The 24,303-nt window shown below is 47.4% G+C and overlaps 1 protein-coding gene across 1 annotated transcript in view; it reads left to right on the top strand.

Annotated features, from left to right (window-relative positions):
• Nucleotides 1-10,763: 10,763 nt before the first annotated feature.
• Nucleotides 10,764-24,303, top strand: part of LOC133348779 (replication protein A 70 kDa DNA-binding subunit-like) — a 35,228-nt gene continuing 21,688 nt past the window's right edge. The window contains exons 1-6 of the mRNA XM_061561769.1: nucleotides 10,764-11,022; nucleotides 13,704-13,751; nucleotides 18,354-18,438; nucleotides 19,245-19,353; nucleotides 20,670-20,779; nucleotides 23,610-23,847. Coding sequence (XP_061417753.1) covers nucleotides 10,969-11,022; nucleotides 13,704-13,751; nucleotides 18,354-18,438; nucleotides 19,245-19,353; nucleotides 20,670-20,779; nucleotides 23,610-23,847 — 644 coding nt within the window. The 5' untranslated portion in view covers nucleotides 10,764-10,968. The remainder of the gene's footprint in view (nucleotides 11,023-13,703; nucleotides 13,752-18,353; nucleotides 18,439-19,244; nucleotides 19,354-20,669; nucleotides 20,780-23,609; nucleotides 23,848-24,303) is intronic.

The raw sequence follows: 24,303 nt of genomic DNA, 5'->3' as shown, positions 1-24,303 counted from the left end.
GATTTATGAAACTGCACTAACCGATTTACTCCAATCACTCGCTCACAGGCGGTCAGTAGCCTCCTGATGACTCTTCTATCGCTACCATGATTACCGTTTCGATCCAACTTCGCTCATGAATTCCTCCACCAATGTTCAGGACTCAGTCAACCAGGCTGATTTGTTTCGTCTCATCTGCACCCATCACCGCAGGTCACAACGCTTCCCTTTTGGATTCTTCCCTCGCATTCCTCTACTTTATAATTCGCTCCCATCTACTCCTTTCCCTATTTATCATAACTTTGCTCTAGTAAAAAAAAGAGTGTGGACTCATCTATCCTACCTTCAACAATGCAGTCTGTTGCTGGACGCTTGGCGTTTGGGACCTATGCTGAGCAGCCGTGAAATAATAAACATGGTATTCAACTGAACTGCCCCTATTATCCGGCATGTGCGCGACGTGGGGAGGTCCTCATCCAGCAATGGACTGAACAAAGCTATGCATATACATCGAGTGGACGGGAAGCCGCTCTACTCATTTACCCCTGAAAGATTACGAGAGCTTACAAGGAAATAGTTTAAGGACTTCCCGCACACCTTTTAGTGACACGATTGGGACAAGTGCTGTGAGTGCGAACGAGTGATGTCGTGGGTGGCACCATGTCCGACCTACTTCGCCCCCCCAGTGTCGATGTTCACACATCGCACCAGGCACCTATTTATGGTTGCCCATCTTGGGGAGGTCCAGGACCATTTCAGATATACGCCCACCCAGCACACACGCGATCTGACCAATAGGTGGTCCTCTGTGTATAAAATCGCAGTCATGGACGAGCACGCCTTTTATTCCACACATGTTCCCGAGCAAAGGTGCAAAACGGCCAGCAATAAACAGCGCAAAAAACATTTGTAACAGATTAAGATTCAACACGCTTCTTGAATAAAGAAAATTATATTAGGGGATTCCAAAGTCGAGCAGTGCGAGGGAGGAAGCAGACACGTGTGTTTGGCCAGCAATGTGGTGGTTGAACAACAATGAAAAAGAGCCATTGTCTGAAACGTCGAATATTTTTCCTTTTTGGGGCGTTTTTGACGAAAGTGTTAAATGTGTGTTATTTATGCTGTGCACCACCACCAATGCAGTATCTCAAAAACAACATTATCGGAATCAGAATATGTATTTATCGTAGAGGAATCTGACGAGCTATACATCGCTTGACTTAAAGCTTTCGTGACTGCAGGAATTCATATTCTTTGGGTCTTTCGGTAAAGCCACGTAGATAGAAAAAATTATAAAAATAACTAGCTGTACTACCCGGCTTCGCCCGGGACTTGGATCCACCACGCCCGGCCGCCTTTGTCTCCCCAGTGGCGATGTTCATACGCCACACCAGTTACTCGTTTTGAGGCTGAGTCGACCTAGGGGAGGCCCAGGACCGGTTCAAATAATCGTCACCGGTGGTGGCCGTGAGCGGGAATGGAACTCGGGTCGCCGGGTTCGTAGCGCGGCGCGCTAACCACGACACTACAATGCGTTACGCTTCCGTTGTAGGGTTTGTGTAAGGCGCGCCGATCCGTTGTAGGATTTGTGTGAGGCGTACCGATCCGTTGTAGGATTTGTGTGAGGCGCGCCGATCCGTTGTAGGGTTTTAGTGAGGCGCGCCGATCCATTGTAGGGTTTTAGTGAGGCGCGCCGATCCGCTGTAGGGTGTTAGTGAGGCGCGCCGATCCGTTGTAGGGTTTGTGTGAGGCGTGCCGATCTGTTGTAGGGTTTTAGTGAGGCGCGCCGATCCATTGTAGGGTTTTAGTGAGGCTCGCCGATCCGCTGTAGGGTTATAGTGAGGCGCGCCGATCCGTTGTAGGGTTTGTGTGAGGCGTGCCGATCTGTTGTAGGGTTTTAGTGAGGCGCGCCGATCCGCTGTAGGGTGGTGGGGTGTCGAGGCCTAGTCCCGTGCAGAGCCTCCGGCCTCGCCTAGATTGCCCACCCGGCTGAGGCTGGGTACGGGTGCCATCCCCCCCCCCCCCCCGCGCTACAATAATACTGTGTAATCGCTATAATTGTATTATCTACCGAGCCTATAATAGTAATTGCACACATTGGGGTGGCGGGGGAGTGAAGAGGACGTGAATTTTTGATGAATTTACCTCAGAGTCGTGTGGTGGGTGTCGAGGCCTAGTACCGTGCAGAGCCTCCGGCCTCGCCTAAATTGTCCACCCGGCTGAGGCTGGGTACGGGTGCCGTTCCCCCCCCCCCCCCCCCCGCGCTACAATAATACTGTCTAATCGCTATAATTTTATAATCTACCGACCCTATAATAGTAATTGCACACATTGTGGTGGGGGGGGAGTGAAGAGGACGTGAAACTTTGATGAATTTACCTCAGAGTCGCGTGTTAATGCGTGCGCCTATTTTTAACGGGAATTAAAAATGGCGTCCACCCCGCGGCGAATGCGTCGCTACCCGTTGCCAGGGGCAACCACCGTCCAATGAAACTGCATATGGTCCGGCGACACACAGACAGACAGACAGATTCGCGATTTTATATATATAGATACCCTTCTTTGTCAGTTTGTGTTTCGACAATGAATTGCCTCGGGTAGCGCTTGGAACAAACGCCATTTAGCATGCACGGTGAGGAAGGATTGTCCCTTCCGCATGGACCATGAAGCAAGTTTGTAGTGACAGTTGTGTACAAAGCAGGGTCGATGTTGGAATCTGGGATCTCAGCAGTGATAATGAGATCCACTTGATTCGGGCGTATTTTTTCTGCCAACCAAACCAAGATGTGCGCATGGGGTAACCCATGCTTCTGCCATTCCACCGAATACATGTGGCAAATGGTGTCACCAAATATCTTTCCCTTCGAGACGACTTCCATCATATTTTTAAGCTTGAGACGAAAGACCCGAGCGATCACATCGTGACGATGTGTAGCTTTTTGGTTTTGAATAGATGACGTTGTATTTCCTCCCACTTGGGGTTGCATGTGAACGTAACAAAAAGATCAGGTCGCCCGTACTTGCGCACATACGCCATGGCATCTTGAGCGTATTTGTGCATGTGTCTGGGGCTACCAGTGAACGTAGCAGGCAAGACGAGACGTCTCCCAATTTGAGTAGGATCCGCGTCTGCCTGATTCATCGCGTCACACAAATGGAAGTAAGATTCACTCCGCAATTTTGCTTGGTTGTAACGGATAAAGTCCAATCGTTCAGATTCAATTTTGGCGTACATGTCGACCACGAACTGATGGAACAATTCACGATAGTACAGCAATAGGTTCTTAGTACCGTCGCGAATCATGAGCATGTAGCAGTAGAATTGCATACATGACACCTTTTGACCACTTTGCCCTCCGTTTTGATAGATATCAAAGTGATAACCATCATGCCCGTTCCAAAAAATCAAGGGGTACTGCAGTGGATCATACGTTGGATTAAATTCGGAAATCCGCACCAGAACACCGCTTGATTTCTCAAGCACAATGTCCCTTTTTTTCCGTTTTCTCCACAGATGATGACTGCGACGTCGAGTGCCGTTGGTGCGTTGTACCGCCCACGATGCTCATCGCCAGGTGTTTTGTCCCCACGAATGATCAAGCGCTGGCCTGGCGTAGTCAAATTCCCAAGATGGTTTTTGAACTGCCGCACCAACTCGTTGTGGTCATTAAGCATGTCTTGAAGCATCACAACGACCTCACGGTCCTTGGACCGATCTCGTTCGTTCTGAACTGTGAAGCTCAATCGAGCATCGGTGGCGGTGTCGATACCATCGCAAAAATAAATCTGCAAGAACTGAGGATTATTATCACCGAAAGGCAACAATGACCCTATTCTATGGTACACTTGACCCTTGACGCGAAACGTTGGCATAAAGCCCCCCTGATCCTTAACGTCTGCACCAAAGCTGGTCATCTGAAATGCAGAGTTAAAGCGCCGGATATTGTTTTGGAAATGCCGATCCAAGTCTCCATTCCCGTACAACAGTTCAATCAACGGCGAAGGGGGTTGTGGCAAAGCAGGCAATACGACCTTGCCACTTGCACAACATAGACCCTTGGGTTCTCCTGCAAACGTCAAAGCAGTGCATTGGACACACCGCTTGTCCATGAGACCAAGTTGGAGAACGCGCATATCGGCATATGGGTCGTGGGGTGAATAGACGAATGCCGCGCCAATTAGGTCTCGATAGTTTGTCGAGACCCGGACAGCTCTGCGCCGCGCATCGTCAGCGCGTCGTGCTGAGAGCTGGCGTTCATCTTCATTTCGCCGTGCCACGGCAGTTCCCTCGCGATCCACTCGGCGTCGCGCTTCACGCTCTTCGGTGCTTTTGTTGGCACGTGCGTCCGACGTAAGTTCGCGGTCGCGGAGGCGTCGCGCCTCGCGTTCTTCGTCGGTTTCGTTAGAACGTGCGGCCGACGTAACTTCCCGGTCGCTCTGGCGTCGCGCGTCGCGTTCTTCGGGGGTTTCGTTGGCACGTGCGTAAGACATGAGCTCTCGGTTGCGTTGGCGTCGCGCCTCGCGTTCATCGTCGGTTTCCTCGGCACGTGCGTCCGACATGAGCTCTCGGTTGCGTTGGCGTCGCGCGTCACGTTCTTCCTCGGTTTCCGCGGCACGTGCGTCCGACGTAATCTCACGGTCGCGTAGGTGTCGCGCCTCGCGTTCTTCGGGGGTTTTGTTGGCACGTGCGTAAGACATGAGCTCTCGGTTGCGTTGGCGTCGCGCCTCGCGTTCATCGTCGGTTTCCTCGGCACGTGCGTCCGACATGAGCTCTCGGTTGCGTTGGCGTCGCGCGTCGCGTTCTTCCTCGGTTTCCGCGGCACGTGCGGTCGACGTCACTTCCCGGTCGCGCTGGCGTCGCGCCTCGCGTTCTTCGGCGGTTTCCTCGGCACGTGCGGCCGACGTCACTTCCCGTTCGCGTTTGCGTCGCACCTCGCGTTTTTCGTCGGTTTCCGCGGCACGTGCGTCGTATGTAAGTTCACGGTCGCGTTGGTGTCGCCCGTCGCGTTTTTCGGGGGTTTCCTTGCCACGTGCGTCCGACATGAGGTCTCGGTTACTTTGGCGTCTCGCTTCAAGTTCTTTGGCAGTAGCTTCGGTGCGCAAGCGCGCCTTGGCAATTCGTTTTTTCTCGCGGCTTTGTTGCAACGCTTCTGCCGTTTGCGCCGCACGCATAAACGCCGCGCGTTCACGTTTTTGCTTTTTTTGGTCTTCGGTCATAACGCGCTTTGGTGCAGGTATGGAGGCTGCTTCGTCGGTCGTTGTACGGGCTTTCTTGTTGGCTTGTTTAGTTGTCGTGGTTTGCACTTTACGCTTTCCCTTGCTTGATGTAGACATGGATACTTGTTTTCTATGGAATAGAAAGGAACTTAGAATTAACTCCAGCAAGTTCACACGTGCGTGGGAAAACACGACCAATAGCGGTGAACGCAAAAGCGTCAACACTAATTGTCGGTTCACAGTCGGGTTGTAAATCCCTACCAATGGGGCAACCCAACTGTAGTTTAGAGTCGTGTTGTAGTTCCCTACCAATGAGGCAACACGACTGTGGCGCTCTAAAGTCGTGTTGGAGATCCCTTCCAATGGGGCCCTTCCGATGGGGCAACACGACTATGGCGCTGTGAAAATAGTGTTGCGTGCCCCCGATTCATCGGGTCCGAACAAAACGTTGACCTGACGCCTTTCGGTATGAGCAGTCTGTTTCCACCTTGCGGTGTTAACACGTCTCTGCCATTGGCCATACAACTCAAGTTGTAGACGGTTGGCTCGGATCATTAGCTTTAGGTTAAGTCCGGTTCGCTACATGAAACTATAGACCGACGCAACACTAAATTCCCGTACACATGGAAAATCACTGTGTACCGGCTTCCGGATCCTTGAGATATCCGTACGTCCGGAAGGTAAATGTGGGGAAAGCCATTGTACAGAAAACGCACGGTTGGCCGCACCCCCCTCCGGAGAAGTTGATGTGCCAGGACATCACGCAGTGAAGAATTTAGCTGAGCGTTTAGTGTATTTTTAAAGCATTTTTAACGCAAAATAAAATGTTCCCCTCACTACCAGCGTGCGACTTGGCATGAGCCGTCTCCCCCACGAAAGGCGCGTGAGTTGGGATGGTCATGCACATGAATAAATAATAAGTATAACCCGTAAAAAGAAAGTTTTTCACTCAAAAATCTTTATATGCGTGGCAGCGAACTTAATATAAAGGATTGAAAAATATATTCGCCTGTGAAGGACGCGGGGATCGATCCCGCAACTTTTGGCATGGGAAGCGCCGAGCGGCGCGGTGAAATTAATAAATAAAGTTGAATATCACTAAATCGATCATTAAACCACTTTAAAGGTGACGGATAAAAAACTGACATGCCTATTCCCATCGCGGGGCACGGGACGTGCCTCCCGGCAAATCCCTCGCAAGCGAGCGTACACAGACGGACAGACAATTTTAGAGTACGACGTTTGGCTGGTAATTGCATCCAGCATCAGCGAAACGTCGTACTCTGAAATGGTAGTTGTTGTGGTTTTACGCTTGAACACACCGGTGGGCTAAAGCAGTGAACTATTAGTCTTTTATCAACGGGACACTTTTTTACTGATTGGCCGTCTCTGGTGGTGGAGGGTTACAACACATTAATAAATAAGGCGATCTAAACCCAATAACGTTGTTTATGAATAATGGTCGCGAAAGCCTACGTGTTACAAATTGACTCACTTAACTTAATAACCAGGCTACAGTGTACATTATAGACTGCCAGTACACCCACCCAGCTTAATAACCAGGCTACAGTCTACATTATAGACTGGCAGTACGCTCAGCCAGCTTAATGACTATTTGTAGAGTCAACATTTAAAGAATGGATTCTTGGCGCGTCGTGTTTAAAAGTAATGACACCGTTGTTTTTTCATCAAAAACGGTAATTGTTGTGGTTTCACGCTTGAACACACCGGTGGGCTAAAGCAGTGAACTATTTGTCTTTTATAAACGTGACACTTTTTTACTGATTGGCCGTGTCGGGTGGTGGAGGGTTACAACACATTAATAAATAAGGCGATCTAAACCCAATAACGTTGTTTATGAATAATGGTCGCGAAAGCCTACGTGTTACAAATTGACTAACTTTACTTAATAACCAGGCTACAGTCTACATTATAGACTGCCAGTACACCCACCCAGCTTAGTAACCAGGCTACAGTGTACATTATAGACTGCCAGTACGCTCACCCAGCTTAATGACTATTTGTACAGTCAACATTTAAAGAATCGATTCTTGGCGCGTCCGGTTTAAAAGTAATTACACAGTTGTTTTTTCATCAGAAATGGTAATTATTGTGGTTTAACGCTTGAACACACCGGTGGGCTAAAGCAGTGAACTATTAGTCTTTTATGAACGTGACACTTTTTTACTGATTGGTCATGTCGGGTGGTGGAGGGTTAGAACACATTAATAAATAAGGCGATCTAAACCCAATAAAGTTGTTTATGAATAATGGTCGCGAAAGCCTACGTGTTACAAATTGACTAACTTTACTTAATAACCAGGCTACAGTCTACATTATAGACTGCCAGTACACCCACCCAGCTTAATAACCAGGCTACAGTCTACATTATAGACTGCCAGTACGCTCACCCAGCTTAATGACTATTTGTAGAGTCAACATTTAAAGAATGGATTCTTGGCGCGTCGTGTTTAAAAGTAATGACACAGTTGTTTTTTCATCGGAAATGGTAATTGTTGTGGTTTCACGCTTGAACACACCGGTGGGCTAAAGCAGTGAACTATTAGTCTTTTATGAACGTGACACTTTTTTACTCATTGGCCGTGTCGGGTGGTGGAGGGTTACAACACATTAATAAATAAGGCGATTTAAACCCAATAACGTTGTTTATGAATAATGGTCGCAAAAGCCTACGTGTTACAAATTGACTAACTTTACTTAATAACCAGGCTACAGTCTACATTATAGACTGCCAGTACACCCACCCAGCTTAATAAGCAGGCGACAGTCTACATTATAGACTGGCAGTACGCTCACCCAGCTTAATAACCAGGCTACAGTCTACATTATAGACTGCCAGTACACTCACCCAATTTAATAACCAGGCTACAGTCTACATTATAGACTGTCAGTACGCTCACCCAGCTTAATGACTATTTGTACAGTCAACATTTAAAGAATCGATTCTTGGCGCGTGGGGTTTAAAAGTAATTACACAGTTGTTTTTTCATTGGTATGTAATGTTTGAAAGTTTTCAGAAGATTGTAAATGTATTTTCCCCCCGGGCAACGCTGGGTATATCGAGTTTATACCACAAAGTCGTCGCTTGGCATGGGTGGGGTGTCGAGGCCTAGTACCGTGCAGAGCCTCCGGCCTCGCCTAAATTGCCCACCCGGCTGAGGCTGGGTACGGGTGCCGTTCCCCCCTCCCCCCCCCCCGCGCTACAATAATACTGTCTAATCGCTATAATTTTATTATCTACCGAGCCTATAATAGCAATTGCACACATTGTGGTGGGGGGGGGAGTGAAGAGGACGTGAAACTTTGATGAATTTACCTCAGAGTCGCGTGGTGGGTGTCGAGGCCTAGTACCGTGCAGAGCCTCCGGCCTCGCCTAAATTGCCCACCCGGCTGAGGCTGGGTACGGGTGGCGTCCCCCCCCCCCCCCCCCGCGCTACAATAATACTGTCTAATCGCTATAATTTTATTATCTAGCGACCCTATAATAGTAATTGCACACATTATGGTGGGGGGGGGGAGTGAAGAGGACGTGAAACTTTGATGAATTTACCTCAGAGTCGCGTGTTAATGCGTGCGCCTATTTTTAACGGGAATAAAAAATGGCGTCCACCCTGCAGCGAATGTGTCGCTACCCGTTGCCAGGGGCAACCGCCGTGGAAAACCAAACGGACCAATCGCGTCTCGCAAATCCCTCACATTTCGTCCAATGAAACTGCGTATGGTCCGGCGACACACAGACAGACAGACACACACACAGACACACACACAGACAGACAGACAGATTTGCGATTTTATATATATAGATAACAATATCAGGACGTTTCGATTGCAACACAAGCAATCGTTATCAGCTGAAATAAATATAGCGGGAGAGTTGCTGAGGCTGGAAAAATATATGGCGGGACAGCTGCTAAGGCAGGATGTTATAAAGGTTTGAGATGGGTGTAGCCCAAGGGTAAATGGGCGGGGCTAGAGATGAAATTTGCATGTAAATGTAAGATCGGAGACCTGAGCCATACCCACGATGACGAAGCTGTGGGGGTGGCCATTATATTGTGAGAGATTAGCATGTCAATGTGAGAAATTTGCATGTAAATGTAAAATCGGAGAGAGCTCGGCAAGAGCCACCGCCACATGGAGGAAACGAGAACTGTGGTTGTGTTCGTGAATGTCGAATATAACATCGGCAGGTAGGAAGGGAACATCACAGCCAGTAGTGACCTAAACTGGTTAATAACGTCCTTCCAATGATTGCTCAGTTTGTGCCCATCTTCTCGGTTGAAATTGTGTCTGTGTTTTTATATCTGGATGGCTTCATTTGATGGTAGCCCGAAAGTTTGCAGAGTACGTTGGTCTCGGAAAAAAACAATATCGTGCGAGCCCACTGCGTTATACTCAAAACATTTGTAAATGTTCTACACTTCATGGCAAACTTAAATTACATCATTATCAACATTTTCCCTTCTACTACTAATGATTTAAAATAATTTAGACATACATTGTATCACACAAAGAAACTTTTATCAAACAAAAAAATTCTAAAGCAACTCATTATGCATAAAAAATATTAAAGGAGCGCCCCACGGTTTTATTTTTTAGTTAAAATGTCCAAAAATATTCTGATCAGCTGGTGACGGCTGAAAATAAATTATTTTTTACTTTTTAGTGCACTTTAAAATAAAACCGTTGGTTTAAAAAAAAGTATTTTTTAAGGAGTTTATTAGTACATTGATATGACAACTCAAAGCGGTTGCTGGTTCAAACGCGATGACGTCACCAGAGATGACGCGCAAGACGTCACAGAACAAGTATGGGTGCCCCTATTGCTGAAGCACACAAATCATAACGTCTAGACTTCCCGATTGATCTGATAATCATTGATCGGGCTATATTTTTACATTTCAGCTCTCTAGCCCTTCTAGAAAATTAAACGTACAGTGTATCACATACGACCGTCTATATACGATATCATACTGTGTTGTATGCCCATGATTTCATACATTTTAATATATTTGTTTAAATCACACTGAATTCAATATTCATCATCAGCCATGTTCAGTCCACTTCCTCTCCAAGCCGCTACCTCTCCAGATCCTGCGATATTAATAATCCACTCAGCACCAGCACACGGGACTATTTAATCGCTCCGTCTCCTCGATGGATGTCCTCTCGGACGCAATCCATCCCTTCATGCAAATAACGTGTTGATTCTGCGATGGCAGTGGCGCAAAAGCACAAAATAAACAAACACCCCATTAGTCAATAACAATGCCATTAAAATATTTATGTAAAACAATGAATAACTGGCGACGTTTCGGGCATCGGCCCTTTTTTCCCATCACAAATATCCTCGATTACGTTTTGACGACACAATCGCAACACGTTTTTATCTCCCCTAGGTAAAATGGCGGCGCGTTTAACACATGCGCGTGACGTCACTGCCCATCTAACTCTCTCATTGGTCAACGTGACTTGGGGGCGGGGGGTGTGGACGACGCAGCGTGATGCCGCGCGGCGATTGGTTGATTGCCGGGGAACCTACGTCACCTCCTGTCACGTGGCGCGGGGATTTGGCGGGAGGTGTCTGGTGGCGTCTGGTGGCGGGAAAGCGGTCGTCGATTCGCGGAGTTTCGCGTTCAGCAACAAAAAGAGTGGAGGAGTAATAAGCTGCGGGACAGAGGAGACGACGAGGAGGAAGGGGGTGTCGCAGCAGAGGCGTTCGACGGAGACGTTGGTGCAACAAAGTGAACAATGATCGGCCACGGCGGCTACACGAAGTTCGGGATCACGGACGGGGCCGTGGCGGTGAGACTGGGGAGGGGGGAGAGACTCTTCGGCTGCTATCGCTGGCACCGCTGCTCGGTTGACGCACTACGTTTGGCAAGATGTGCAAAAGCACAATTGTACAATATCGAAAGTAAAGTTGTAAATGATAAATACTCAACGCGTCGGTCGATTACTGCCTTAAACAGGCAAAATAAATATTAAAGGTGACGTTCCGGGCAATGGATCTTTTTCATAGCACCGTGACGAGTTGTATTGATATCAATATGGGTGGCAAAAACGGCTTCGGCCTCGACGGCACGACTACTCTACACTTACTGCTGCGACACGTGCTACAACGTGTACGCATATGTAAACACTTGTACACGCGTGTAGACTGCTGTTCTAGCACACGCACTCATGCGCCAGTAAAAAAAAAGCACGACTACAATGTTAAATCCACATGTTAATAGATATTAATGCACAATACACTGCACACACGTGTACGTGTACATATCTATACACATCACCTTTGTCAGTCTGCGGCTGGATCAGAGTCCTACCCCCGTTCGTGTGGTTGGTTCCCTGTGCTTGCTTTGTGGGAGCATAGAAGTACAGTCCGACAATTAACTTCGCTGTACTGCTCCCTCGACTGCTGCACCGCGTAGCCCCCCGTAGCAAGCAGCCGGCCGCAGCTCCCAAGCACTGAGCCAGGCACACAACTGCTGAGCTTCTCTCTAATCTGTTGGGATCGGGCTCATTCCGGCTGATTAGGTCCCAAATCACATGCTAAGTACACATCACGTGCGCATTTATCGTACACAATTTACACATTAGTCCATTCTAACACGCACAAATCAGCGATTATTGTCTGAACCGGTACTGCACCCCCTCCCAATATCAATCCGTACTGACAGTGCGATGAAGTATGGTTAAACACACCCCCCCCCCCATCCATGACCGACATTGCTTGGGGAAGCCTTCATCCAGCTGTGGATTTACAGAGGTCCGTAAATGATTATTCATCTAAACCTGAGCGTAAAGTTACACAAACAGTACAGTCTATAGAACGGTTAAACAGAACCCAGTGTTTGTATCTATGACTGTGGGCCTTCATCCAGCAGTGGAGAGAGATGTACAGATCGCGGCATGCTGCACATCCCTGTCACATCCCTGTGTGTCGATCCACTGCTGGATGAGAGAGGGGGGGAGGAGGGGAGAACCCCGAGTGACGTTTCAGCATCGCGGCCCAGCGAAGGCGCGAAAACGAACCTGCGAAACCCTTTAATGTGTTCACGCCGCTAATTATAAACAACGGAAACATTTTTGTAATCATCGGCCTTACGACAAGAGCGATAACGTATTGCGCAGATCGACGCTGTTGCTGATTGTTCGGGGTGTTGAGGCGGAGTTGAGCGAACACACGAGGCCCTGTGCAGGCCGCGTGGCCTGTGGCGCGTATTGCTAAATTCCCCGAAGCGATCCACTGCTGGATGATGAGAGAGCCTCGCCAAGTCGTTTCGGGGGGGGGGAGCGGTAGTGAAGTCGGTTAGCTACGCTACGAACCCCGCCACCCGAGTTCGATTCCCGCTCGCGGCCAACAACACCAGTGACGATTATCCCGTAGGTCCACTCAGCCTCAAATGAGGACCTGGTGGGGTGTGTAAACATCGCCACTGGGGAGACAAAGGCGGTCGGGCGTGGTGCTGGCCACCCCCATTGTGTACCTTGCCGACCTTCATAGGTGCTACTACTCGCTAACAGCACTTGCCCAACAGTATGTTAAAGGGTATACGGGGGTCTTTGTTTGACCATATTTCACGCGAGTTGGCAGAGTGATCTCGAGTTAAATTGGCGCCATTATCATCATATGACCATACTTCACCACGTTGGTCATTTCGGGTCGGGGTTTATAGGGAAGCGCCCTTAGGTAGAGCACTTTCAGGTATCCACCCGCCACTGATGTTAGACGTGGCCGGGAATCGAACTCATATGGCTGAGGTCACAGGGCAGTTTGCAACACTCCTGCTCTGCCCTTGCCAACAATATACACTGCAAAAAAATCGGTGTAAGTAAAAAAAACACGATACAACCACGCATGCCAACCACACTCCATTATCAACGTGCCCTGGTGCAGCACTACAGCCTGAAATACTCCCAATGAATAGACTACTCTCCTGCCATGAGAGTGTGAAATTTCCACCATTGGCTCGTTGCACCCAATAGACTAATAGTGTCCAGTTCCCCCCCCCCCCCCCCCATCTTCTTCCTTCTCTTAGCCTGGCACCTGGGTTTGGTGCAATTTTACTGCCTGCACAAACTTCAATAGCTGTACCACTTGAGTGGAGGTCTGTTGTGTGTGTGTGTAGCGGTAGTGTGGTGGCTACCTCGCTGCACGACGGAGCTGGTGACATGAGTTTGATTTCCACTCATGGCCAACATTGGTGACGAATATCTGAACCTACTCTGGGCCTCCCCTAGATCGACGCTGCTTCAAATGAGTACTTGGTGCGATGTCTAAACATCGCCACTAGGGGGACAAGGGCGGCCCAGTAAAATGCTGGCCACCCACCTCGTGTTTCTCTTAGAGGTGCTCACGAACAGCACTTGCCCTAACAGTCTGTTAAGGCTAAAACTGGGGAACTTTATATTTGCAACGATGCTAATGCAATTGTGTGGTCACGGTTGGACTGCGTTGTTGTGCATTTCTTTGTTTTTTTCAGCAAATCGTGGAAGGGAAAAACCCCATTAGGCCGGTGGTGCAGGTTCTGGTAAGTGCCAAACAGATCAACCACAACAACAGTTGCATGTTACGCTCCTACGACAGCAGGACTCCAAAACATTCTGGTAAAAATCAATCTTTTCATTGGACACACTTTTATATGCACTCTAAAGTACAAAATACATTATTTTTACCCCAGAATCAATCACATTTGATGTGCTGAATACAAGTGGTTGGCGTCCTTTCGATATGTTTAATTTTTTTTTAAAGCCACCCCACTTTTTTTGTGCACATCAAATGTGATTAATTATGGGGTCAAAATAATGTATTTTGTACTTTAGAGTGCAAATAAAAGTGGGCATTGAAAAGCTTGCTTTTTACCTACTTTTTTATGACCCTGTAGAGATGGAAATGATGGCTTTTGCCTATGTTAACCCTTGTCCATACAATAAATGAAAGCATGCGCATTGCTACATAACAACAGCCTACGTAATGAAAGGTTGACAGCACGCATCACGGCTATTACAATTAGAATAACGGTCATGTCGATTGCAAAGTCATGAAATTAAATTTTGAACAACACGATACGTATAATGCATTTCATTGTAGTATTTGTGATCATTAAGTACCGTACAGTATAAAAGACGGTAAGACACTGCAACGCTATAACAATGCACGCATATGGACAACTGCATATCGCGAGACCGTATTCAACATGCACAGATTTAGCACTTTATTTTAGGTAATTTATATCAACTATTTTAATTAGAAATGTTAATAAAAATAGGGAGAAGATTCCGGCATTTCATTGTAAAACCTGATCACGGCTCTCACCTGCTCGCTCACATTCAGCATATTACCATGTCCCTATGCGTGTCACAATGGGTGTGGCAAAGCAAACGATAATACTATTAAGATTTAAACTATATAATCTTTTTAGCAATAGTAGTAATATTATTTGGGTCTTTCGGTAAAGTCACGTAGATAGGATTCAGAGAAAATAACAAAGAACAAGAAACTATTATTTTCTTTGAACCTATCTACGTGACTTTACCGAAAGACCCAAATAATTTGAATTCCTGCAGTCACGAAAGCTTTAAGTCAAGAATAGTAATTATTGTAATTGGTGGTCTCGCATTAAGAGGGTACAACAGCGGCCGCTACGGCGCCATGACGAGTGGCGATGTAAGCGCTCCTTTCATTGGGTCAGAGGCTCCCCAACAGCCACTCTGATAGGACGAGACGATTGCCCTCGTAGCTGGGGGCGACCATTCGAGATTTTAAAAAGGGGGGGGGGGGTAAAAGGAACGAGGATTATTGATTTAAATTAAGTAAAAAACCCGAATAGCGCAGGATCAGTAGGACTTGGACCGTTTTTTAATGAAATCTTGAATTGTCACGCGATGTGAGTCTGTGTATAACATTTCAGCTTGTTAGAATTTGTAGATCCGAAGATATTAAGCGTCAAAGATTATAAAGAATATAAACAGACACACGGCAAGTTCAATGAAAGTGTAATAAAATCTGTGGTGATTGGAGATCGCATCGCAAATCCTGAAATCCACGGAGCACCATTGCGCAGATTCATGCCATAATCCGACAAAGGAAAACTAGCACCGATGTGGTGTGTGGCAGATTACAGGAGGAATTCTCCACTTCCGCAAGCGATCCACAAATATTTTTTTGTGAATTTCCTGTCAGTTGTGGAATTTTGGGAATCCTGCTGGTACTGAAATTGCATCGCACCGAGCAATGAAAATAATTTAGAGATTTGTTTAAAAAAATCTTAATTATATAAAGTGCCTTATCGAAATATCCCAAAGTGTCATACATTAAAAAACTACTCAGAAGTATAGATAAACTCCAATTAAAATGCAGTAAAAGCCAATAATAATTACAACTATACTTCCATGAAAGCCAGTAATAGTAATATTTACACTCACAGAACACTCAATTTTCCCATCACAGATTTGAACTTTCGCGCCAAATAGAGATATATAGATCACCGATTGCGCCCCTGTGTGGCTTGACCATCCACGGTTGACCACGAGATGCCCTGTATGCTTCATAAAACATGCTGTACGAGTTATATTTAACACAATCGAAATAATAATATTTGACATAAAAAATACTGTTTCATGTTTGGGGTAATGTAGCGTAACATAAAACAAAAGGAGGGGTGGGTGTCGTATTATGAACCGTGACCCAAACCACATTTTTCCCCATCTGCCTTTGAGTTTGCAGATCACGGAATTTCCGATTACTGCTATGTTCAGGAATGTAATTCCCGCAATGGGCAAAGTTTGGGTGTTTAGATGGAATCCGATTGAAATAGAAAAATCCTAGAATAATTAGTAACAATGACTACACTTGAAGTATAGATAGAATGGAGATCACGCTTCGATAAAAGTCAGTAATAATTACAATCACAATTTAGATGAAATCTGTGCTCATGTTGCAATTGCTCGAACTAAACTGTTCACAGAAGCAATACAAATAAAACAATACAAAAGAGATGATAAAACAAAGTCGTTAATCGATTCTTGAGTTGGATCGTGACCCCAGATTGCGACCCCGGATCGCAAGCTTGGATTGTGACCGATTATTAAATCTCTGGGAGATCGAACCGTCACCAGCTATGCCACGTTTATTTTTGGCGTAGCAATCATTGTCTGACGCTCCAGCGAAATAAATCTACTTTGCAGGATATACACGAATTTGAAAAAAAACATTCTTACACACAAAATGTAATAACCGATGTTAATTAAATTTGCTTATCTTCTTGGTTCTTTCGGTAAAGTCACGTAGAAGGGAAGTAATAAAATAATAAAAATAAAACATAATAAAACAATTCTCACGACGTTTCGGCCACAACGCAAGCAGCCGTCCTCAGGTGAAAACCAGGTCCGTCGAGGCGACAGTGTCTGAATGAAACAGCACACGAGCTTGGAGCATATATATAAGCTGAGCGCATTGACAAAGGAATTTGCATATCAACAGGAATTTAGCATATTTATGGGAAATGCAGGAATGTAATTAGTACTGCATATGCATGTGCATTATGCAGGATTAACAGCATCAAAGGGAGCTGCAGTTACTGCTGCTGCAGCAGTTGCTGCTGCTGCTGCAGTTTCTGCTGCTGCTGCAGTTGCTGCTGCTGCTGCAGTTGCTGCTGCTGCTGCACTTGCTGCTGCTGCTGCACTTGCTGCTGCTGCTGCACTTGCTGCTGCTGCTGCAGTTGCTGCCTTATCCATTTTAATATAACACTATGTATTATTCTACCCACCCTAATGTGTATCATACTGCTATATGTTTACTGTACAATTACGACACCATACATTACTCTGCACACTGCACCATGCCAGTGAGTGGAACGCGGTCTGAAAGTCACCGTTAACGTGAACACAATCAGTTAAGATCCTAAATGGTTTATTACGTCCTTCCAATGATTGCTAAGCCAGAATCCATCTTCTCGGTTGAAATTGTCTCTGTGTTTGTATATGTGGATCGCCTCATGAACGAATCTCTCATGATAGCCAGACATTGACTTCTCCAAGACAGAGGTTCTCTGCAAGCCATCTGGCTATCATGAGAGATTCGTTCATGAGGCGATCCACATATACAAACACAGAGACAATTTCAACCGAGAAGATGGATTCTGGCTTAGCAATCATTGGAAGGACGTAATAAACCATTTCGGATCTTAACTGATTGTGTTCACGTTAACGGTGACTTTCAGACCGCGTTCCACTCACTGGCATGGTGCAGTGTGCAGAGTAATGTATGGTGTCGTAATTGTACAGTAAACATATAGCAGTATGATACACATTAGGGTGGGTAGAATAATACATAGTGTTATATTAAAATGGATAAGGCAGCAACTGCAGCAGCAGCAGCAAGTGCAGCAGCAGCAGCAAGTGCAGCAGCAGCAGCAAGTGCAGCAGCAGCAGCAACTGCAGCAGCAGCAGCAACTGCAGCAGCAGCAGCAACTGCAGCAGCAGCAGAAACTGCAGCAGCAGCAGCAACTGCTGCAGCAGCAGTAACTGCAGCTCCCTTTGATGCTGTTAATCCTGCATAATGCACATGCATATGCAGTACTAATTACATTCCTGCATTTCCCATAAATATGCTAAATTCCTGTTGATATGCAAATTCCTTTGTCAATGCGCTCAGCTTATATATATGCTCCAAGCTCGTGTGCTGTTTCATTCAGACACTGTCGCCTCGACGGACCTGGTTTTCACCTGAGGACGGCTGCTTGCGTTGTGGCCGAAACGTCGTGAGAATTGTTTTATTATGTTTTATTTTTATTATTTTATTACTTCCCTTCTACGTGACTTTACCGAAAGAACCAAGAAGATGAATCCCTGCAGTCACGAAAGCTTTAAATCGAAATTTAAATTTGCTTACTCCACGTTCAAAATCCACGCGCAGTGAACTGCATATTATTGAAACAAATAACGCACACAAGGCACTGAAATTGTTGGAGTGCATTCCGTGACCAGATCGACTCATGTGAAGGTGCTGGCAGGATTGTTGCATCGTTCCATTGTGAGAGGTGACGAAGGCTTGGGGAAGGCCTTCTTTCAGCAGTGGATTGAGCATGACCGATGACGCTACTGCGTGACTGCTGTGGCGATGTGGGTTGCAGGCTCTCAAGCCGGTGCCCAACACGCAGGGCAACACTGTTGAGCGCTATCGCGTGCTCATCAGCGACGGGGTCCACTCCCACTCGTGTGCGTAACCACGTCAAAGAGTACACACATCACGAACGACTGTCACGCACAGCCAGTACACATCCATCACAAGTATTACACACACCCATCACACACATGACACATATCAAACACATCCATCACAGACGTTGCACACATCACTTGCACACATCACTTGGTACACATCACTTGCACACACCCATCACGCACGGCCGTCACGCAAACACCCATAACACACCCATCATGCACACAGCCAGTACACACCCTTCACATATATCACTTTTACACACCCATCGCGCACGGCCATCACAAACACCCATCACACAGAGTCCTCATGCACACACAACAGGGTACAACACCCATCACACACAGCCAGTACACACCCATCACGCACACAGCCAGTACACACCCATCACAGACATCACTCACACACACCCATCACACACACGTCCGTCATGCACCGCCCACCACACACCCATCACAAAACAAACACAAATATCCCCCGCATAGTCTGAACAGACTGTTGGGGCAAGTGCTGTTAGCGAGTAACACCTATGAAGGCCGGCACAACATACGAGGAGGGTGGGTGGCCAGCACCACGGCAGGCCCATAACACACACCCACCGACAACAACATTCTCCGTCAAGGAAATGTACACGTCCACAGCTCTGTGTCAATCCACAGCTTGGATGAGGGCATGCCCACGCTGTGCTGTTCATAGGGGGTTGTTTGACCATACATACATACCCCTGTGTTGTGAGTTGTGCTGCATCTCAACCACGGTACCCCCCCCCCCCCCCCCCCCCGCTTTTTGTGCCTGACTACAGCCGTCATGTTGGCGACACAGCTGAACCCGCTGGTGGTGCAGGGCAAGGTGAAGACCCACACGCTGTGCCGACTGAACAAGTTCATCCTCAACGACATGAAGGATGGCAGGCGAGTGGCCGCTTGCTCACTCGCTCACTCGACTGCGTGCGCCACGATGACGACCCCGTGACCTTTTTCGACGCTTTCCAAAAAGACGAGGGTTTGTGTGCGTCAGTGCCAACCGGTCCGTCTCTGTCCCATCTGTAACGCGGAGTCACGATAACTGGTGACGATTATTCCAGTGTGAACAAAACAAAAAAAACTTTTTTAAACATTCTATCAGCTCAAACTTGATTTCAAGCTTTCGTGACTGCAGGAATTACTCTTTGGTTCTTTCGGTAAGTCACGTAGAAATAAATGAAATTAATGTGTCTATGTTGTGTGTCTCTCTGTGTGTCTGTGTTGTCTCTCTCTGCTTGTGCGTCTGTCTGTGTGTGTCCGTGTCTGTGTTTTGTCTCTCTCTCAAATTTAGTTCTACATGATGACGGTTGCTTGTGTTGCAATCGAAACGTCGTATTCTATTATGTATAAAATAAAATAAATTATTTCTACGTGACTTTACCGAAAGAACCAAAGAGTAATTCTATCAGCTGCATGGCCTTCTGAGAATGTATAATGTCTGCAACATTGATTGAAAACAAGCAAACTCTGGACCGGTTTCGACATTCGGTTCTCGCAAGCAGTCCGGCTTCTTTGAACCAATGCTGGTGAACTGCCAGATGTTTTATGGCAGGGACTCTGTGTGATAGATATGGGTCTTAGTTAGACACAAAACTACCATGCATGTGTATGTATGTTGAACTTCTTTTTCACCGTACGTAGCCAACCGTGCTAACCAGTTGCTACGTACAGTGAGGATGCTGCCCACCCATGTTGACTACCAGACTGACTTGCTTCCTCTCTGGAGGAGTCAAGGGCACGTGACCTGAAGCGGTGTCTTGATTGGAGGAGTTAAGGACACGTGGCCGGAAGTGGGGGCGCCGTCCTTGATAGAGCAATGTGCGGGGCCGGGGCCAATGGATTAAGGGGGAGCGCGTGGGGGATTCGGGGATCGTTCGGGGATCAAGAGAGTTAACAGGCGCGCACATCGTGAGCAGCCTAGACCAAGTTAGCCACACTTAGCAACAGAACCCGGTGTACAGTGAATTGTCTAATAAACGCGTTGCCTCCTACAACGGTGTGTGTGCACCTCAGTCGACATACACTACACATGTATTAATATACCCGTTTTAGAACTGCATCGGGATAGGGACTGGCAAAAGGTCACTGGGCTCCACTTCCCTACTCGCGTAGGGGGGGCGACAATCAGGAGCGTGGTGCAGAGGGTGGGTGGGACGCTTCTTGACGTCGTCGCCGGTGGTGTTGCCACCGCGATTCCCCCGCAGGAGAGTGGTCGTCGTTATGGAGATGGACGTCGTGATGTCGGCCGAGGAGGTGGGCGGGAAGATCGGGAACGCCCAGCCCTACACGGACGGAGGCGGCAAGGCGCAGCAAGGTGACGCAGAAATCTGCACTCCCCGCAGCCTCGTGCCACTGGTGATGGTGACTTTGCACGTTGCCGTGACCGGGAGCAGTCTGTCGGTTTACCTCTGCCCAAGTTTGACTTTCTATTGATTGTAGACACAGAGTTGGTTGCGGCTGGGAGAGGTCGATGAGCTGTGAAGCTTTTGTTCACAGGTGTCCAGCCCAAGTTGGGGTTGGCGTTGGGTGGAACATTACAGAGGCAGTTACGTAGATAAAGTAAACAATTGAACCTCATTTGTACACAGACTCGATCATACACACTCATACATATACAGATTCGTACACATGAACCTTATGGTGGTACCCCGGGGTACCATAGTACCCCAGCTCTCGCATGTCCGTGACGCAGTCAGTTTTTGTCTGTTGATGGTCGGCGATGCGGCAATCGACTCATCTCGACGAGCTGTACACGATGCACCACTATGGTGCGTACGAGCGTTCTCAGTGCAGTCGTCCTCGCTGCGTTTCGACATCGTGGAGTAGCACTGATTTCGGATTGATTGGTACCCCAGTCGCGGAGTTAAGGACATCCCTGGGAAAAATAGTGTCCCAGAAATAACATTTAATTGCCTATTCACTAGTGCTCAGACTCACTCATACTCCGACTCACTTGTACACAGACTCACTAATATCCAGACTTCCTCATACATACTCACTCATATATAGACTCACTGGTACAATAACTTGGACAATCCAAAAATGATGGCAATAGTTACAAACGATGGTGGAAAAGGTTACATTCCTCTTGTAGATTTACAGCTGTAAAATCATAGTGGCAAATGAAAAGCGGTCCTTAATTTATCACCCCTTGAGAAAGATGGCAATGATGTATGTATGTTGAACTTCTGTCGCACCGTACGTAGCCAACCAGGCTAATCGGAGGTGCAGGAGAAGGACAACAAACAAAACACAAAAAGCAGATGATGATGGGCTGACTTACCTAGTAGGGGCGATCAGTAGTGCCCTCTGTACATTTTAGTTATAAGCAGCGTCCAAGGGAATTTGGCAACTGGCCTCGTTCTGCATTAAGTCACTGCAGACTGAAATGTGATGCGTAATCCTCCTGTGAGCGATGCTTACTGCACAGCTTGAGTTTGCGTGACGAAATAAGCGCAATATTCGCAGTGAAGGAGCCCGTCTCTTGGACCGTACCAGCCTTTAATGGGCGCTTGATAACCACGTCACATACCCAGGCAGTCTGTCAGAGGCTTACGCAGGAGAGCTTTGTCTTTGTACTATTCATAATACAAAGAAAGGGTCCCGCGGTGGCGAGATGTTAACTCTCCCGTCTGGTATGCAGGAGGTCATTGGTTCCATCCCGACCCTGATGCCTGGTGTATATTTGGAGTTTGCGGTGTCTCTTTTTTCTCCACAATTAGAAACATGCGTTTACAGTATTTGGCCGCTATAAATTTCTACATGCTGAGCCACTTCGATGAGCTGTCATTTGTGGCCAAGTTGCTTCTGAAAAAAGCTATATAGCTCAGTGGGCCTTACCTGGTAAAAATGATCATTGTTCATAGTTTAGTCTCTGGTCATTTACGAAGTGCTAAATCGTGCTTAAAGAATCAGTAATTCGCAGCAGTGCCGTCTTGTCATCGCGCTGTGTTGGTTAAATTCATGTCTCGAGGGCTCTGTTGTTTTAGAGTTTGTTCGGTCGGGCATCACGCCTTGCGACGGGGCCCACGTTCTGGAAAGCGTGGTAAGCGCACTTGTCCAGTCGGGCCCGTGTAGCCACAAGATCAAAGACAAAGATTCTGCCGTATAGCCTTGCAGACACTGGCGGAGCCAGTGGGGGCGGGGGGCGGGGGTGGCACGTGCCCCCCCAATGATCCGATCAAAATCCCTAATTTCGATCGGATCAATGGGGTTTATTAGTAATAAATTGGCATTTTGGAACCCCACTACCACTGTGTAGCATATTAGTATGTGCCAGGGATTCTATGAGATGATAGGACAATAGTCTGAGTCTACTATTGGCAATAAGTAACGGCAAAGCGGTTATAAGTAACTCACAGAATTGTGCGCAGTTGCGTATACAGTACATGACTTCCCTGAAGGCATTCACCTTCAGCGAGCGCGATGCTGATCACACACGGTTCGAATTTGACCCTCAATCAATGGCTGCACCATCGCCGCACGCATCGAATAAAAAGCAAGGGACAAGTCCTTACTTACTAACAACTATAATTTTTCTTTGCTGGAGGGTTTGCCCCCCCCCCCCACCTGGAAATCCTGGCTCCGCCATTGCTTGCAGACTTTGCGGCAGTGCGCGAGGTACTCATTTGATGCTGAGTCGACCTAGGGGATGCCTAGGACCAGTTCAGATAATCGTCACTGGTGTTGGCCGTGAGCGGGAATTGAACTCAGGTCGCTGGGTTTGTAGCGCTGCGTGCTAACAACTGCGCCACCGCTCCCCACAACCTCGGAGCAGCAGCAGATCTCAGCTGCTCAAAAAGAAAAGGCTTTATCCTCTGGCAATAATACAGAAAATGTTATAATGTTCAATCACTAAATAAATAGGCATGAAGTCCGTGGTTAAACATTAAGACAAATATGCTTTGATGATAATGTATGCACTGTTTTTGAAACTGATTGGCCTTCACCAGAGACCGCTTCCTTTGTATTGCCTTGACTCACCGTTGCTATAGATGAAATAATGCCAAAAAGCATACAGCCTTGTGGGAACTGTCACATGCCTCGTGCCTGCCCTTAATAGGCACTCGCTAACAACAACATGTTTCCCCAAACAGTCTGCTCAGGATATACCGGTGATCGTTGTTTATTTGTGTGTCCCACAGGTAACCAGACGGTGGCGGCAAATGGTGGGGCAGGCGCGGGAGGTGGAGGAGGGTACCTTGGAGGCGGTGCCGGCACTGGTGGTGGCTTTGGTGGTGGCTTTGGTGGTGGCGGGGGGGGACCTATGGTTAAGGCAGCGAGCTTCGGCTCCTCCGCGTACCACCCCGCTCCGTCCACGACTCCTGGCGGCTCGGCCGTCCGTGCGGTGCCCATCTCCAGCCTCAACCCTTACCAGAACAAGTGCGTCATCGGTCGGCTCGCACAACAACGGCGTACCTTTTCCGGTTAAAAAAATTATAATTATATAAATAATTGCCACCCAGTTTAGTAATGCCCGCCTTGATCATTCACTCGCAGCATTCCATCGGTCTGTTGAAGCCGTCCACTGGATCACTCCGTGGCCTCAACGTGAACTTTGCCAAACCAGCTGTTCGCTGTACGAAACGTGTTTATTGTGTGTTCGTCTATTCCATTCCTGTGTATTGCAGAAATGTGTTCAGGAGCTAGATAACCGACATCAAGGTCTGCAGGCCATGACGAGAGGGCTCCAGGAGAGAGAGAGGAGAGAGCATTTGTGTAGTTTTGCTGTTCCTCTTCCGTTTAAGGAGCGCAGACTAACAGTGGTTTCATGCACGGGTCCATAGTTGGGATTAGATGGCCACAATCGCACTACTGTAGCTTGGGACTTTAATTTTC

The sequence above is a fragment of the Lethenteron reissneri genome, chromosome 28, assembly GCF_015708825.2.
Source record: "Lethenteron reissneri isolate LAM-NWPU_2019-01 chromosome 28, ASM1570882v1, whole genome shotgun sequence".
Classification (NCBI taxonomy): domain Eukaryota; kingdom Metazoa; phylum Chordata; class Hyperoartia; order Petromyzontiformes; family Petromyzontidae; genus Lethenteron; species Lethenteron reissneri.
The sequence above is the reverse complement of the archived record's forward strand: the minus strand, read 5'-3'. Positions and strand labels throughout refer to the sequence as shown.